This window comes from Hipposideros armiger, unplaced genomic scaffold (assembly GCF_001890085.2).
Source record: "Hipposideros armiger isolate ML-2016 unplaced genomic scaffold, ASM189008v1 scaffold_31, whole genome shotgun sequence".
Lineage (NCBI taxonomy): Eukaryota > Metazoa > Chordata > Mammalia > Chiroptera > Hipposideridae > Hipposideros > Hipposideros armiger.
The window spans coordinates 4,275,439-4,288,429 of record NW_017731381.1 but is presented as its reverse complement, the minus strand read 5'-3'; the positions used below and the strand labels follow the sequence as shown (position 1 = coordinate 4,288,429).

Below are 12,991 nucleotides of genomic sequence, written 5' to 3'. Positions count from 1 at the left end.
CCCTCCCCACCCCCCCCAGATGGCCTGGGCTTGGTCCTCAGGCATCTAGATCTGCACCTCCTAACAGGTCTGGAATCAGAAATGCCACGAAGAGGCTCTCCCTGGCTGGGCAGCAGGGACCCGCAGCCATGGCGTTGCAATCCTTTATTCATTCAGCAAATACTGTGTGCTAGGCCCTCTGTTAAGCACCTTGCCTGCATTATCTCCTGGATTCTCCCAACCCAGCAAGGCGATTACAATGTAATTCCCATGTTATACATGAGGAAATAGCACCTCAGAGAGGTTACAGAATCTACCCCAGGTTGCACAGCACTAGAATCCAATCCAGCCTTAACCACTGTATTTTTCCAGTTTGGGACCAGCTGAAGGGTTCGGCAGTGAACATTTATTGAGTTCCTACTGCATACGAGGCATGGTGTATGTGGTAGCATGTGTATGGTACTTAATAACGCAGCAAGCTCTTTCCTACCCCTTTGCAAATGGATCTAATGAGCAGAAAATTTCGATGCCAATGCAGTGGCTGCACACTGTCCATTAGGGAGGGTGTGTTCTTGTTTGCAGATAAGATGAGTCAAGTGCAGAGACACCAGTAGCTTGCCATAGGTCACACAGCAGGCAGGTGTCTAGTGAGGGGCAGACGCAGCTCTGACTTTGTATCCCCTGCCTTGCGTCCTACTCCTGGGAAGACCCCAAGGTGGAGTGGGGTCTCCGATGCAGTTGATCCTCTGGCCAGCAGGGACCTGCCACCACCGTATTCTTCCTTCCTCCAGCTCCTTGGAGGATGTGATAACCCATTCAGGGTTTCTGGGGCGTCTGCCTGGTTCCTTGGCAGCTGGCGAGGCACCCTGGGATGGGAAATCAGGCAGCCGCCCAAATATTATAAACAATTACTGCTAATTACCAGGCCTGCCAGTTCCCCATTGTCTGCTCACAATCCCACCAGGAACCCAGGAGCAGACGATGATGCTGGAGGAAACTTTCAATTTCAGGCTGTAGAAGGCTGGCTCTGCCTAGAAGGCTGGGCCCCGTCAGTGACTTGGAATCCAAGAGGCAACGCCATTTCTTAGGCTTTTGGAGACCAGGCAGACCCTCCTTACAAATAGGATCCTGGACCACCCCCACCCCCACCCACATGGCCAGGAGGATGGATAGGGTGGAAAAGAGACTGGATATAGAGGAAAAGCCATGTCACCAGCTTGTGTGAGAGAGTCTAGTTCTTAGCTGTGGGGCTGTTAATTCAGGGTCCTTGGTTTGGTAAGAATGATAGGTACACATTTCTATCCCCAGATACTGAAGTCATTTTTTCCATACTGTCTCTATGACACTGTTGCGTAATTGTTGAGACAATAGATTCGGAAGCCCGATTGCTTGGATTCAAATACCACTCTGCCCCCGTTTTGGTTTGGCCTTCTCTCTTGCGACAGGAACCTATGCTCCCCTCTGGGGCGTGGAGGGATAAGAGGGCCTCAGACCCTCACAGGTTTACTTGGCAAGACACCAGGCAGCCATTTCTGCAAAGCTTCGTGCTCTTTCCTCAGCTCCACCTAATAAGAAGGATGGGCACAAGCCCCGTCTGCTTTCAGATTCCCGCGGGGGGGTTCCTGTCATCCTTCAGCACGGCCACCCCAGACCTTCTTAGACCCAGACCCAGACCCTCCAGCATCTCAGCACCCTGCCATCCCCACCTGGCACCCTCTGCCCTCCCTGGCTCGGGATTTTTTGTTTGCTTGTTTATTTGGAGGCAAGGCAGCCCCGTTTTGCACCTATCCTTCTTAGATTTGAAGCTCAAAAGCCAAGAATCTGACTGTTTTGTTCCCTGGCTACTGCTTGAATGGGCAAGGGTGGCAGGAGATGGTAGGAAATTATGAAAATGAAAAGCACGCAGGCTAAAATGTCAAATTACGCTGCCAGCGACTCTGCGGATAACTTAAGTAAAAACAGAATTTATTGGAACCACGCTGGGGACTCTGACGTGGGTGAGGGAGAGCTGAGAGCGCACAGGACTGGGTAGCGAGTCGTTTGGGGCTCTTTGCAAGGGCAGGCCATTCACACGGCTCAGGCCTCGTGACTTTTAGTTTCTGGAATTCTCTCTCTCTCTCTCTCTCTCTCTCTCTGTTTCTTAATTTCCTAGAGAGTCTGTTTGCGCTTGGGTCAACTCTGGCCAGGGGACAGGGTTGCTGGATTTAAGTAAAGCCAGTTGGCAATAACCAGCCTCTTCAGTGACTTAATAAAAATGCTTATTTCTTGCTCAGGCCAACATCAATACAGGTGTTTTCTGGTTGTTTGGCCCCAGGCTCCTTTTCTCTTGTGGTTTCACCATCCTTAGGGCCTCAGGACTCTCTGCTGGAGACACTGATGGAGGAAAATAGAAGACGATCATATGTGGGAGGCTTTGGGGTTTTTTTTCCTAATTGTGGTAAAATACACACAATCTCAAATTGACCATCGTAACCATTTTTAAGTGTATGATCCATTCAGTGGCATTCAGTGCGTTCATATTTACATTGTTATGCTACCATCACCGCCATCCATCTCCAGAACTCTTTTCATCTTGTTAAAGTGCAACTCTGAACTCATTAAACAGTAACTCCATCCCCCGTCTTCCTAGCCCCTGGCAACACCATCCCACTTTCTGTCTGTATGAATCTGACACCTCATATATGTGGAATCATCTAGTATTTGTCCGTTCGTGACTGGTTTACTTCATTTAGTGTAACATCTTCAAGGTCCATCCATGTTGTGACATGTGTCAGAGCGTGTTCCATTTCCTTGTAAAGGCTGAATAATATTCCATTGTATGTATGTACCACACCTTGCTTACCCATTCATCCATCCATGGGACACTTGGATGGCTTCTACCTTTGGGCTATTGCAAATAATGCTTTCTATGAACATGAGTGTACAAATATCTCTTAGAAACTGTGCTTTCAGTTTTTTTCTTTTTTGGTATATACCCAGAAGTGGAATTGCTGGGTCATATGGTAGTCTTATTTTTAATTTTTTGGGGAACCTGCTTACTGTTTTCCACAATGGCTGCACCATTTTACATTCTCACCAACAGTGCACAAGGATTCCAATTTCTCCACATCTTTGCTGACACTTGTTGTTTTGTGTTTTCAGTTTTGTTTTGTTTTTGATAGTAGCCATGTGAATGGTTGTGAGACGTCATGTGGGAGGTTTTTATAGGCTAGGCTGGGAAGTGGACCACGTTACTTCAGCTCACATCCATTGGCCACACATAGTTATAATGCTGGGAAAAAGATCGAGCTGTGTGCCCAGGAGAGAAAGGTGAATACGTAGCATTTACATGCTCAGAAACACACAGCAGGCTTCTAGGAGCTCACCCTGTATATTGGGACCAATCACAGGCGAGGGAGGTTATTGTAAGCCGGGACAGCCAGCTTAATTAAAGGTGCCTTCCACAAGCAAACCGAGATTCAAACCCTGTTTCTCCTACCCTCTCACAGTGTGACCTTCAGCAAGTGGCTTTTCCTTTGCTGAACCTTGGCTTCCTTGCATGTCAATGGAATCAAATCATGCCTCCTTCAATAGAACCACTGCAGGAGTCACACCGGAGTGTGTGATCCATGAGGACAGGACTTGTATTGTTCACTCTTGTAGCCCTGGAGCCTGGAAGGGTGCTGACGCATAGTAGGGCCTTGGTTCTGAGGTACCCAACTCAAGGTGGGTGGATAGGGGACTGGTTGTACCTCGTTATATTATATTTTTGAGTTGTTTCTTGAGGAGCAACATGTTTGTCCAGCAGAATGGTAAGTTGTATACAGGATTTTCTCTTGTCTCTTCTGCAGCTTGCCTGGAACTTTATACCTAACGGGTGACTTGAATCAGGAAGTAGCCTGGTATAGCAGCAAAGGCTGCCATCATACAGACCATACCATAGAAAGGCAGGTGTCTTTCTCGCTCTGGGCCTCAGTCTTCTAATCTTCTAATCTGCTGGATTAGAGAACATTCTCCTATAACTCTGTGCTGAGCAAGTGGGTGAATCCTTGGCCAACCATGAGATTTTGTGAGTTAGCAATTAGGTGTGATGACGGTCAGAGAGATTTGGTTCAAGCGCCAAGGAACCTGTCTAGACTGAAGACCCAGGGGCAGGACGAGAGGACCATGAAGAACTTGGGGAAAGGTAGAAGAGCAGGCTGGTTTGGAAGCAGAAGGGGGATCCATGCTGGGTGGAACCAGAAACCCAACCTCCCTTGGACGCTCCTCCTGTTCGGGTAAGGTCAAGTACCCAGCAGGTTTCCCAAGAGGGGAGTTCTGGGTGGGGTGGGAGGTGGGGCACTCCCAGGGCAGCGAACAAAATATGCAGTGCCCTTGAGGCCCAGTGCAGCTTCTTTCTCCTACTCAAAGGCCTCCCTGGCTGCTCTGTGAAACCGGGCACACAGTAGGTGCTTATTAAAAGGTAACTGTTACTCTTGGAACGTGCCCCGTTGGAAAGTCACCTGGGTGTTAGAAGTATTTAAGTACTGACTCTGCCCTGTGAGCTCTGTGGCTTTAGACCAGTTGAAGCTGGGCATCCTCATCTGAATAATGGTGCTAAAGGTAAAACAACAACAACTGACCTCCTGTTTGTGGTGTTTTGCTCCTAAAGATAATCGAGGTACATCCAGCATGGAACTGAGTGCCTCATCTCATTTAACACAGCGGACCTAGGAGATGGGAACATTATTCCCATTGCAGAGATGGGAACGGGAAAACTAAAATTGGCTTAAGCAAAGTATATTATTAGTCCTGTGATTGTTGTTGTTATTGATCTGTGCAACCAAAAAAAAGATGAAGTATCCTGCTTCAGGCAGAGCTTGATCCCGGAGCTCACGCAATGCCACCAGTTTCATGGCTTCATGCATGGACTCCGGATGGTAGCCAGAGAGCTGCCTGAGGTTCCAGCCTTGTGTCTCAGGTTCAAGTCTGGTGGGAAAAGAGAGCTTCTCAGTCCTACAGTTCAAAGAACCATTCCCGACCACATACTTGGGGGCTGAATTGGGCCACACGTGCGTCTCTGAGCTAAGAGTCAGGTCAAGGAAAGGAATGCCTTGATTGGCCAGGCTGAGCTCACACCAGCCTCTGGAGCCCAGTCTGCTCCACTCCATGGGAGTCAGTGTCTCAGGGAGGGGGCTCCCCAAAGGAGATTTGAGGTCTTGTGCCCAAAGGAAGCAGGTGGACATTGGGCAGCCCACAGCAGCAACAAATGCAGACCTCCAAGGCCAAGTTCCTGGGCCTGTGCATCTCCAATGATCAGATGCAAACAGGTCTTTTGGGACTCGTGTTCAAAGACAGATTCTGATTCAGCAGCTGGGGGTGGAGTTGGGCACAGTTCTGTTGCTAATTAGCTCCCAGGCGATGCTGCTGGCCTCTGGACCATACTTGGAGTATCATGGCATTAAACCACGAGAGCCGGGCACTGACAAGCATCATCTCCCGCGATTCCTACAACCACCCCAAGAGGCAGGTATCACCGTACCCATTTCCCAGAGGTGGAACTGAAGGCTCGGCAACGAGAGCTAGGGCGATGGTACAGGACACAAAGGCTAAACCCTAGAGCTGAGATTCCAAGGCCATGAAGATGGCAGGACAGAGAGAGACAGGACACGGGTCTGCCTAAAGCTGGGTGATGGATGTGAACAGAATTGGCATGGCATGAGGGACATTCTGCAGCTGACCACCTGAGCCATCATAGCCTTCAGTCAGCTCCAGGAACATTGGTTTTTGTCTTCTTCATTTTCCTTGCAGCCTTAACTATGGGGGAGTCTGCCTGGCATCGGACGCCCAGTTCAGTGACTTCCTGGGCAGCATGGGGCCAGCGCAGTTTGTGGGCCGCCAGACCCTGGCCACCACGCCGATGGGTGAGTGCCCCAAGACCTGTTCCAAAGCAGGGGGGTCCCACCACAATCCCTGCATCTCCCCCTCCTTCCCCTCTGCCTTGGATGCATCTGCTGAGTACCCAGCCCAGAGCCTGGTCCACACCTGCCAAGCCCTCAGCAGAGCCCAGGCATGTGGGAGTTGGTTCTGCTCTTGTTTAGGGCTGGGAGCTGGGGAAGGGGGTTTCATCCCTAAGCTGAGAGGAGTATCTGAGTCCTCGAATGAGCTTCGAAGCCATTTCAGAGTCTCATCTCCTGAGGCCTCTTGCAGGAGACGTGGAGATTGGCTTGCAGGAGCGGAACGGCCAGCTCGAAGTGGACATCATCCAGGCTCGGGGACTGACGGCCAAGCCAGGCTCCAAGACACTGCCAGGTGTGGGATGCTCTCCCCCTGCGAGGTGGGGGTGGAGGCAGGGAGGATGTCTGGAGGGATACCTGGGCCTAGAAGAGAGAAAATTGAGCCCCGCTGTGGGGGACCCTTTTGTTCCAACTCTGGTGACTCACATAGAACTAGTGATTTAGGGTTTATTCTGGGGAAATCAGTTGAGATTGTCAGCTGACCTTGCCAGCCTCCCCCACTGAACTGAGCTACTGGAGGGCAGGGACCATTTTTCCTGTTGATGGTTATACCCCAGTGCCTAGTAGGGGGCTTGGCACACCGTGGGCGCTCAGTAAAAGTTGTTGAGTGAATGGCTGGCGATGAATGTATAAAGCAGGGAAGGGGTAGGTGAGTCAGAGACAGAGGAAACAGGTGGGTACAGGGTGAGCAAAGGAAGTGGGGGAGGCAGTCAGGACCACCCAAGGGAGTGGAGTAGGTCCCACCCAACCCTGGCTGCACCCCACCACCCACACCCACTATCCCACTTGCCCCAGTTGCCTCCTCCCTAGACCCCACAGGGGCGCTCCAATCCCCAGCAGTGGGTAGGTGGGTGGCCTCCTTCTGCTGTGCCCTTTGCCCACCATTTGAGGCCCACACGGGAACTCAGCCTGCTGGCCTCTGTCCCCAGCGGCCTACATCAAGGCCTACCTGCTGGAGAATGGCGTCTGCATTGCCAAGAAGAAGACCAAAGTCGCCCGCAAGTCGCTGGACCCACTGTATAACCAGGTGCTCCTGTTTCCTGAGAGTCCCCAGGGCAAAGTCCTGCAGGTGAGGGGCATGGTGTGTGTGTGTGTGTGTGTGTGTGTGTGTGTGTGTGTGTGTATGCATGAACACGCATGCACAGTACCAGCGGGAGAGGGAGATACTCCTGGGGAGGGCCTCGCCTGGAGGAAGTAGACCGCTATGGTTGATGGGAGCTCTACAACCAGCTGTGCGCCTCTGAACAGGCTTCTTTCTGAGCCTCAGCTTCTTCATCTGTAAGATGGGGACACTAATAATACCTACTGATAACAGTGACAGTGAAATGTGTGCTTTGTGCAAGAAAAGTATTTGCAAGTTTGACCTGTAGTATAGTGCTCTACAAATGGCTTCCATCGTCATTGTCATTAACAACCTCGTCTGGAGGCCAAGGCCTTAGCCTGGGGCACATTGACAATGGACTGGGAGCCTTCTGAGGATCTAGACAGGGGGTTGGCCCTCCGGCCGTTAGGAGGATCCCAGTGGTGACTCAAACCTGGAGCTAGAAACAGCTGTGAAACGTGGGTACAGGCAAGTCCCAGGCCAGGTGCCTGCAGGAACCATATGCCCGTCCTCACGGAGCTGTCGCTTGGGCACCTGTGGCTTGTACCTCAATTTCGTGCTCCTCACCTGGGCCAGCAAAGCAACTGAAGATGGGGCCGAGGTGTTACGAGTTGCCAAGATAGTGGGACTTCTGCCAAACTGGGAAGCCCAGGTCGTGTCTAGGACAGAGTTTCTCAGCCGGTGGGTTGAGACCCATCAGTGAGTTGTGGAATCAATTTAGCCAGTCTCAGCACATTTTCCTTTAATGGAGTGAAATAGAATAGGAGAGAAAACATCACTCTCAGTAACGGAAGTCTTCTCTGGTGGGGCACTTGTTTCAATGGTGAAGCCCATGTGTGCATAGGTAAGGATGGGAATGTCTGTCTTCCTGGTGACCCCTGTCAACAAAGCCTGGGAAAACCCTTCTAGTCTCGAGGCATGCAGACACAATTTTGGAACAAGCAGAAGACCATCCACCATGCCTGTTTCATGAGTGGGTGTCTGAGGCTCTGGGAGCAGAGGGCCCATGGGGGATGCAGGTAGGGAGCTCACGATATAGGGTCAGCCTTCAAGACTTGGGTTCAAAGAGGGGACGTGTGGAGAATGGAATGGAATGCAGAGGGCAAGACTGCAGGTAGCGAGCCAGCCATCCAGGTGAGCGATGATGGCAGCGCTGGGGGCAGGAAAATATGGTTGGACTTAAGCACTCCTTAGGTGGTCAGATCCACAGGACTCGAAGGTGAACTGGGCATGGGGGCGACCCCAGGAGCTGGCTCTCGGCCTGTGAGTGTCATTGGAGGGTTGGAACCACTGTGTCTCTCGCCCTGCAGGTGATCGTGTGGGGGAACTACGGGCGGATGGAGCGGAAGCAGTTCATGGGTGTGGCCCGCGTGCTGCTGGAGGAGCTGGACTTGACCACTCTGGCCGTGGGCTGGTACAAGCTCTTTCCCACCTCCTCTATGGTGGACCCAGCCACAGGCCCCCTGCTCCGGCAGGCATCCCAGTTGTCCCTCGAGAGCACCGTGGGGCCCTGCAGCGAGCGATCTTAATGCCAGGGATGGGGAGGGGCTCCCCGAGATGGCCTGGAGACCACCCAGCCCCGACCTGGGACCCCAGGCCCAGGGGCACCTTGAACAGAGGAGGATGGAGTTCTCCCCCACAGCGGGGAAGCAGAATGGGGAGACCTGCCCCCCTTGAGACCCTCCTCACCCCTTCTTTGCCTCCTGTCCCGAGACCTTTCCTCTCCCAACGGGATTGGCTGCACTTTTGACTTGGCCGGTTCTTGACCTGGTGGATGTGGCTGCAATTCGGAGAAGGGAAAGACTGAGGTGGCAGAGCAAACCATTCTCCTGCCCCAGACACTGTCTGACCGTTCCCCCTTTTTGCGTCCTCGGAAGCTCGCTGCCCGGAGCCAAGTCCAGAACCCAGCGGCCATCTCCATGGTGCCAATTACCAGCAAGTGTCTTTCCTGCGGCACCGGGTTCAGGCAGCTACACCTGCCCCAAAGCTGATGGGGCAGCTTTGCAAGGATCCGGAGCCAGCTCCGGGGGGCCCAGAGCCCCCCACTTGAAGAGGAGCTCAGGCCTCCCTCCACCTGCCCGTGGAAGGAGCTTTGCCGCAGCCTGTCCGAGTCCATCTGTCTGTCCTCTCCTGCCTGCCCCTCTGCCGGTCACTCTAGGAATTGGGGTCCAGCAGGGACCAAAGGACAGGGGGAGGTGCCCAGGGCCTGGCACAGACCCCCCAGGGTGCCTCTCTCTGTGGGATTGCAACAAGTTACTTTGGAAACTATCAGACTGGGAAGAACTCTGTCATCTGGGTTTTGGTGGAGCTATGGGACCCCGATTTTCCAGAACCCCAAGCCCAGAGAGCTCACCATCTTTGTATTTTGGGGTGCTGGGTTGGAGAGGGAGTCTGGGGAAAGCTGGGAGTGGGACTGGTGATGCCAAGGTGAGGGTTTCCCAAATTGGGGAATCCCTTCTTGTTGGATGAGGTCAAAAGTCATCTTGTCTACCCCTCTGCCTCCAGGTGAGGGGTCTGGGGAGGCAACAGAGCTCCCCTATTTTAGTCTTTTTAAACAAACCACGTGTACTAAGGGCAGAACCCACTGCCCCGGCCTCAATAACCTTGGCTCAAGGAGAGAAGGAGAGTGTGGAGGTGGTGTGAGTCTAAGAACTGGGAGATTCCCTCTCAAGCAAGCCTGGGTAGCTGCCTTCTGGGCCCAGCCCTCCCTGGGGCCTACGGAAGCCCTTTTGCATGCTTGGGGAGGACTGGGGCTGGCCCCTCTTTATAGAAGCACATTTCTGCCACCTCCCCTGGGAGGCACCCAGCAGCCCACCACCCCTGATTACCCAGTCCCTGCTGTGTAGGGCGTAGTCCAGGTTAGCTGGGTAGTTAGTGTTCCAAGCCCTGGGGCCTGTTCTTAGCTTGCAGATAGTTCTCCCAGAGTCCTGGGATGGGGTGGAGAGGAGACCCCTGTCTCCTCGCTGGCCTGGGCCTGGAGCTCGGGAGGCCAGCAATTCCTTCTCCCCCCCCCCCCCCCCGTAGGGTTGTAGCTGTGGGGCTGCCCCACTATACTCAGATGTTCTTGGTTATTATCCTTGGTACTGATTTTATTTACGAAGCACTCCTGAGGATGTGGTCCTTGGTGGAGGGGGCCCGGGCTCCGTTAAAAGGGGGTCATTTTCCACTGAGGAGACCAGGCTATGTCTGGTCCTGCCTTGTCCCTGGTCCCACTCTAGGCTACTGACCAGGCGATTCTCTCACCTGGCATTCCTCCCCGCACCCCACCGTGCCCCACCCCATCCAACCCCCAGCTTGTTTGAGTCCTGGGCATCCTTTAAAGTCTGGTTGAGTTCATTCGCCTCCATGGCGCTTCTCACACTGCACTGGGAAGGGGTGATGGACCCCTTCATCCAAGAGACCTTCAGAGCTCCCTAGGTTTGTGGGGGTGGAACCCTAAGACTGGAGCAGGAGGCAGCCAGGCTCTGGGTAGACTGACATCTGAGGCCCGGGATCAGCCCTTCCTCCATTTTTTTTTTTAAGCCATGTGACTTCTCTGCTGTTCATTTATTACTCGCCATTTGGAATATTTTGAGCCAGGAGAGCGCCTCCTCTCTCTGCAGCCATCACCGCTCTGGTTATTCAGGGGTCGTTTTCAAAGACGGGCAGAGCCTGGCTGTCCCAGCCAGAGGGAGAGGGGGCTTGGTGCCCCCCCCCAGCCTGAGCCCGCCCTCTGGTGTCTGCGCAGCCTTTATAAAGAGAGAGAGAGAGAGAGAGAGAGAGAGAGAGAGAGAGAGAGAGAGCTCCAAAGCAATAACAACACTCTGGGGTGGTCCCCAAGGGCCCCCTCACTGACTTTCTTGTTTGTTTTGTGAAATTTCAGCTCACCTCCTGGTGGGGTGGGGTGAGTGAGGGCTGGAGCCCTATTTCTTTGTATCACCATTGTGAGCACGTGCCTCCCACCCCCTTCCAAGGGGCTCTGACCATTTGGCATGGGAACTACCTTCTGTCCTTACTGAGGGAAGGGGGTTATTAGCTTTGGGAACCTTCAAGCCCAGCCTGTCCCCACTGCTGTCAGATCCTTTGCAGCTCAAACGCCACCATTTGGGGAGAGGACCAGAGAGGATAGAGCTGGGGGCATTCAGGGTGGGGAGGCTGGGGTCTCTCGGGGGAATGATTTTTTTCAATCTCTGGGCCAACGGTCACATGCAGGGGTAGCGTGGGAGGGAATCGTCTCCACTTTCCTTGTCCAGAGTCCACTTTTCATACCAAAGGGAAAGGAGCTTTGGGACCGTTAGTAAAGTCATTTCCATCTTACAGGTGAGGAGACCGAGGCCCAGTGCAGGAAGAGCTGCCTTGGGTCACCTGTGAGTTCGATGGCACCCCCAGCCTGGGCCTCCTCATCCTCGTACCTGAGGCTGAGCTAGAGCCTGGGCAGGACAAGGTGGCACTGCCACTTCTCACAACCCTTCCTCCTCCCTTCTCAGTGGAGCCTCCCAGTGGCCTTGAAAAGATGGGCAGGGCAAATTGTAGCCCAATTGAGAGATGAGGAAACCGAGGCCCAGAGTCAGCAAGCGAGCATTGGGTACAGAACAGGGGTTCCATTGTACTTCCTTCCTGGGACAGGAGACCACTGATCCAGGACATGGCTGCCATGATAAGTATTTGTGGCCTTGAAGCCCTGGGCCACCCAGTCCTGCTTGGTTCCATCTCCATGGGCCAGTAACTTTTCTGGGACCGGGTTTGGGGAAGAGGGTTGCCATAGAGACCTAGCTCTCCTGGGGGACACCAAGGGGCCATAACCCTCCAGGACCAACTTGAGAGAGGTAAGAAGCACCAGGTCCTGCCTGGGGCCATGGGGGAGTGAGGCGGCTATAGTACACCTCATCTTAAGGAAACCCTCACAAAACCTTCAGAGGTAATCATGTCTGATCTTCCTGTAGTACTTTTCAAACGTTTTGTTTTCCAAGTGCTTTTACCTCGAGTATACCCTCACAGGCCCTGGGCAGTAGGTGGGGCCTCTATCATCAGCCCCATTTTAAAGAGGAGAGAGCTGAGGCCCTGAGAGGGGAAGGTGCCTGCCAAGGTCCCACTGTGAGTGAGTGGCAGAGCCTGGACCAGAGCTCAGTTCTGCAATAGCTCAGAGCCCTTTCTTCTACACGGGGAGGTAAAGCAGTTGAGGGGGTGGTTATGCACTTTACAAGCTGAGTCACCCTCCAGTCCCTGAAAGCAGGAGCTCCTGGGCCCCACCCCCCTTGGAGCACAGCTGTTGCATCAGGCAAGGCCACCTGCATTTATTTATTGAGCAGCAGTGCTGTGCCAGGCCCAGGGGACTGAGCTGTCCCTGTACCCCTGTAATGACTCCTGCAGCTCTCTGGGAGGGCCCTGTGTCTGTATAGCAGCACCTCAGCGTGAACAGGAGGCTTTCATGTCCATGAGCATCTGACTCACAAACCCCGTGGAGAGGCTGACCGTGTCCATATTATTCATAGCTTCTGTGAGAGCAAGGTGGAGACTTGAACCCAGGGCCTCAGGCATCACAGCTGAAGCCATTTCACTGGACGACTGCCTCCTGAGGGGGTGGCAGGAAGGCAGGACTCCGGGTCCGCAGGCTGGGGCCTCTCTGTCCACCCACCTCTCCCTCATTCCCTGTCTGGGAGCTCGGGCCTTTGAGGAGGGAGGGTTTCCGGGGCCCCTGGGTTGGAGTGGGTCACGTTGCATTGTGTTCATGACCATGTAGCTCATGTTGAAAATTAAAGTTTTTGGCTTTTCTAACCTGGCTTGCTGTTTTGTGTTGAGACAGTTCTATCTGGGCAGCTAAGGGCAGTTGGTGTTTTAAGAAGCTGAGTACTACAGGATGCCAGCATGCCCCACTGTGGGCTTTTGTAATGCCCCCTCATGGGCCCGTCCCAGGAACCCTGCCAGAGGTGCATAGGAGAGGGCAGGATTCTGGGTG

At 53.4% G+C, this 12,991-nt stretch overlaps 1 protein-coding gene across 2 annotated transcripts in view; it reads left to right on the top strand.

The window, feature by feature from the left end:
- RIMS4 (regulating synaptic membrane exocytosis 4) overlaps window positions 1-12,810 on the top strand; it is a 56,168-nt gene extending 43,358 nt beyond the window's left edge. For both annotated transcript variants that reach the window (XM_019636891.1, XM_019636890.1), the window contains exons 3-6: window positions 5,749-5,861; window positions 6,148-6,249; window positions 6,884-7,023; window positions 8,367-12,810. In XM_019636891.1, the coding sequence (XP_019492436.1) occupies window positions 5,749-5,861; window positions 6,148-6,249; window positions 6,884-7,023; window positions 8,367-8,585 (574 nt within the window). In that variant the 3' untranslated portion in view covers window positions 8,586-12,810. The remainder of the gene's footprint in view (window positions 1-5,748; window positions 5,862-6,147; window positions 6,250-6,883; window positions 7,024-8,366) is intronic.
- The last annotated feature ends 181 nt before the right edge of the window (window positions 12,811-12,991 follow it).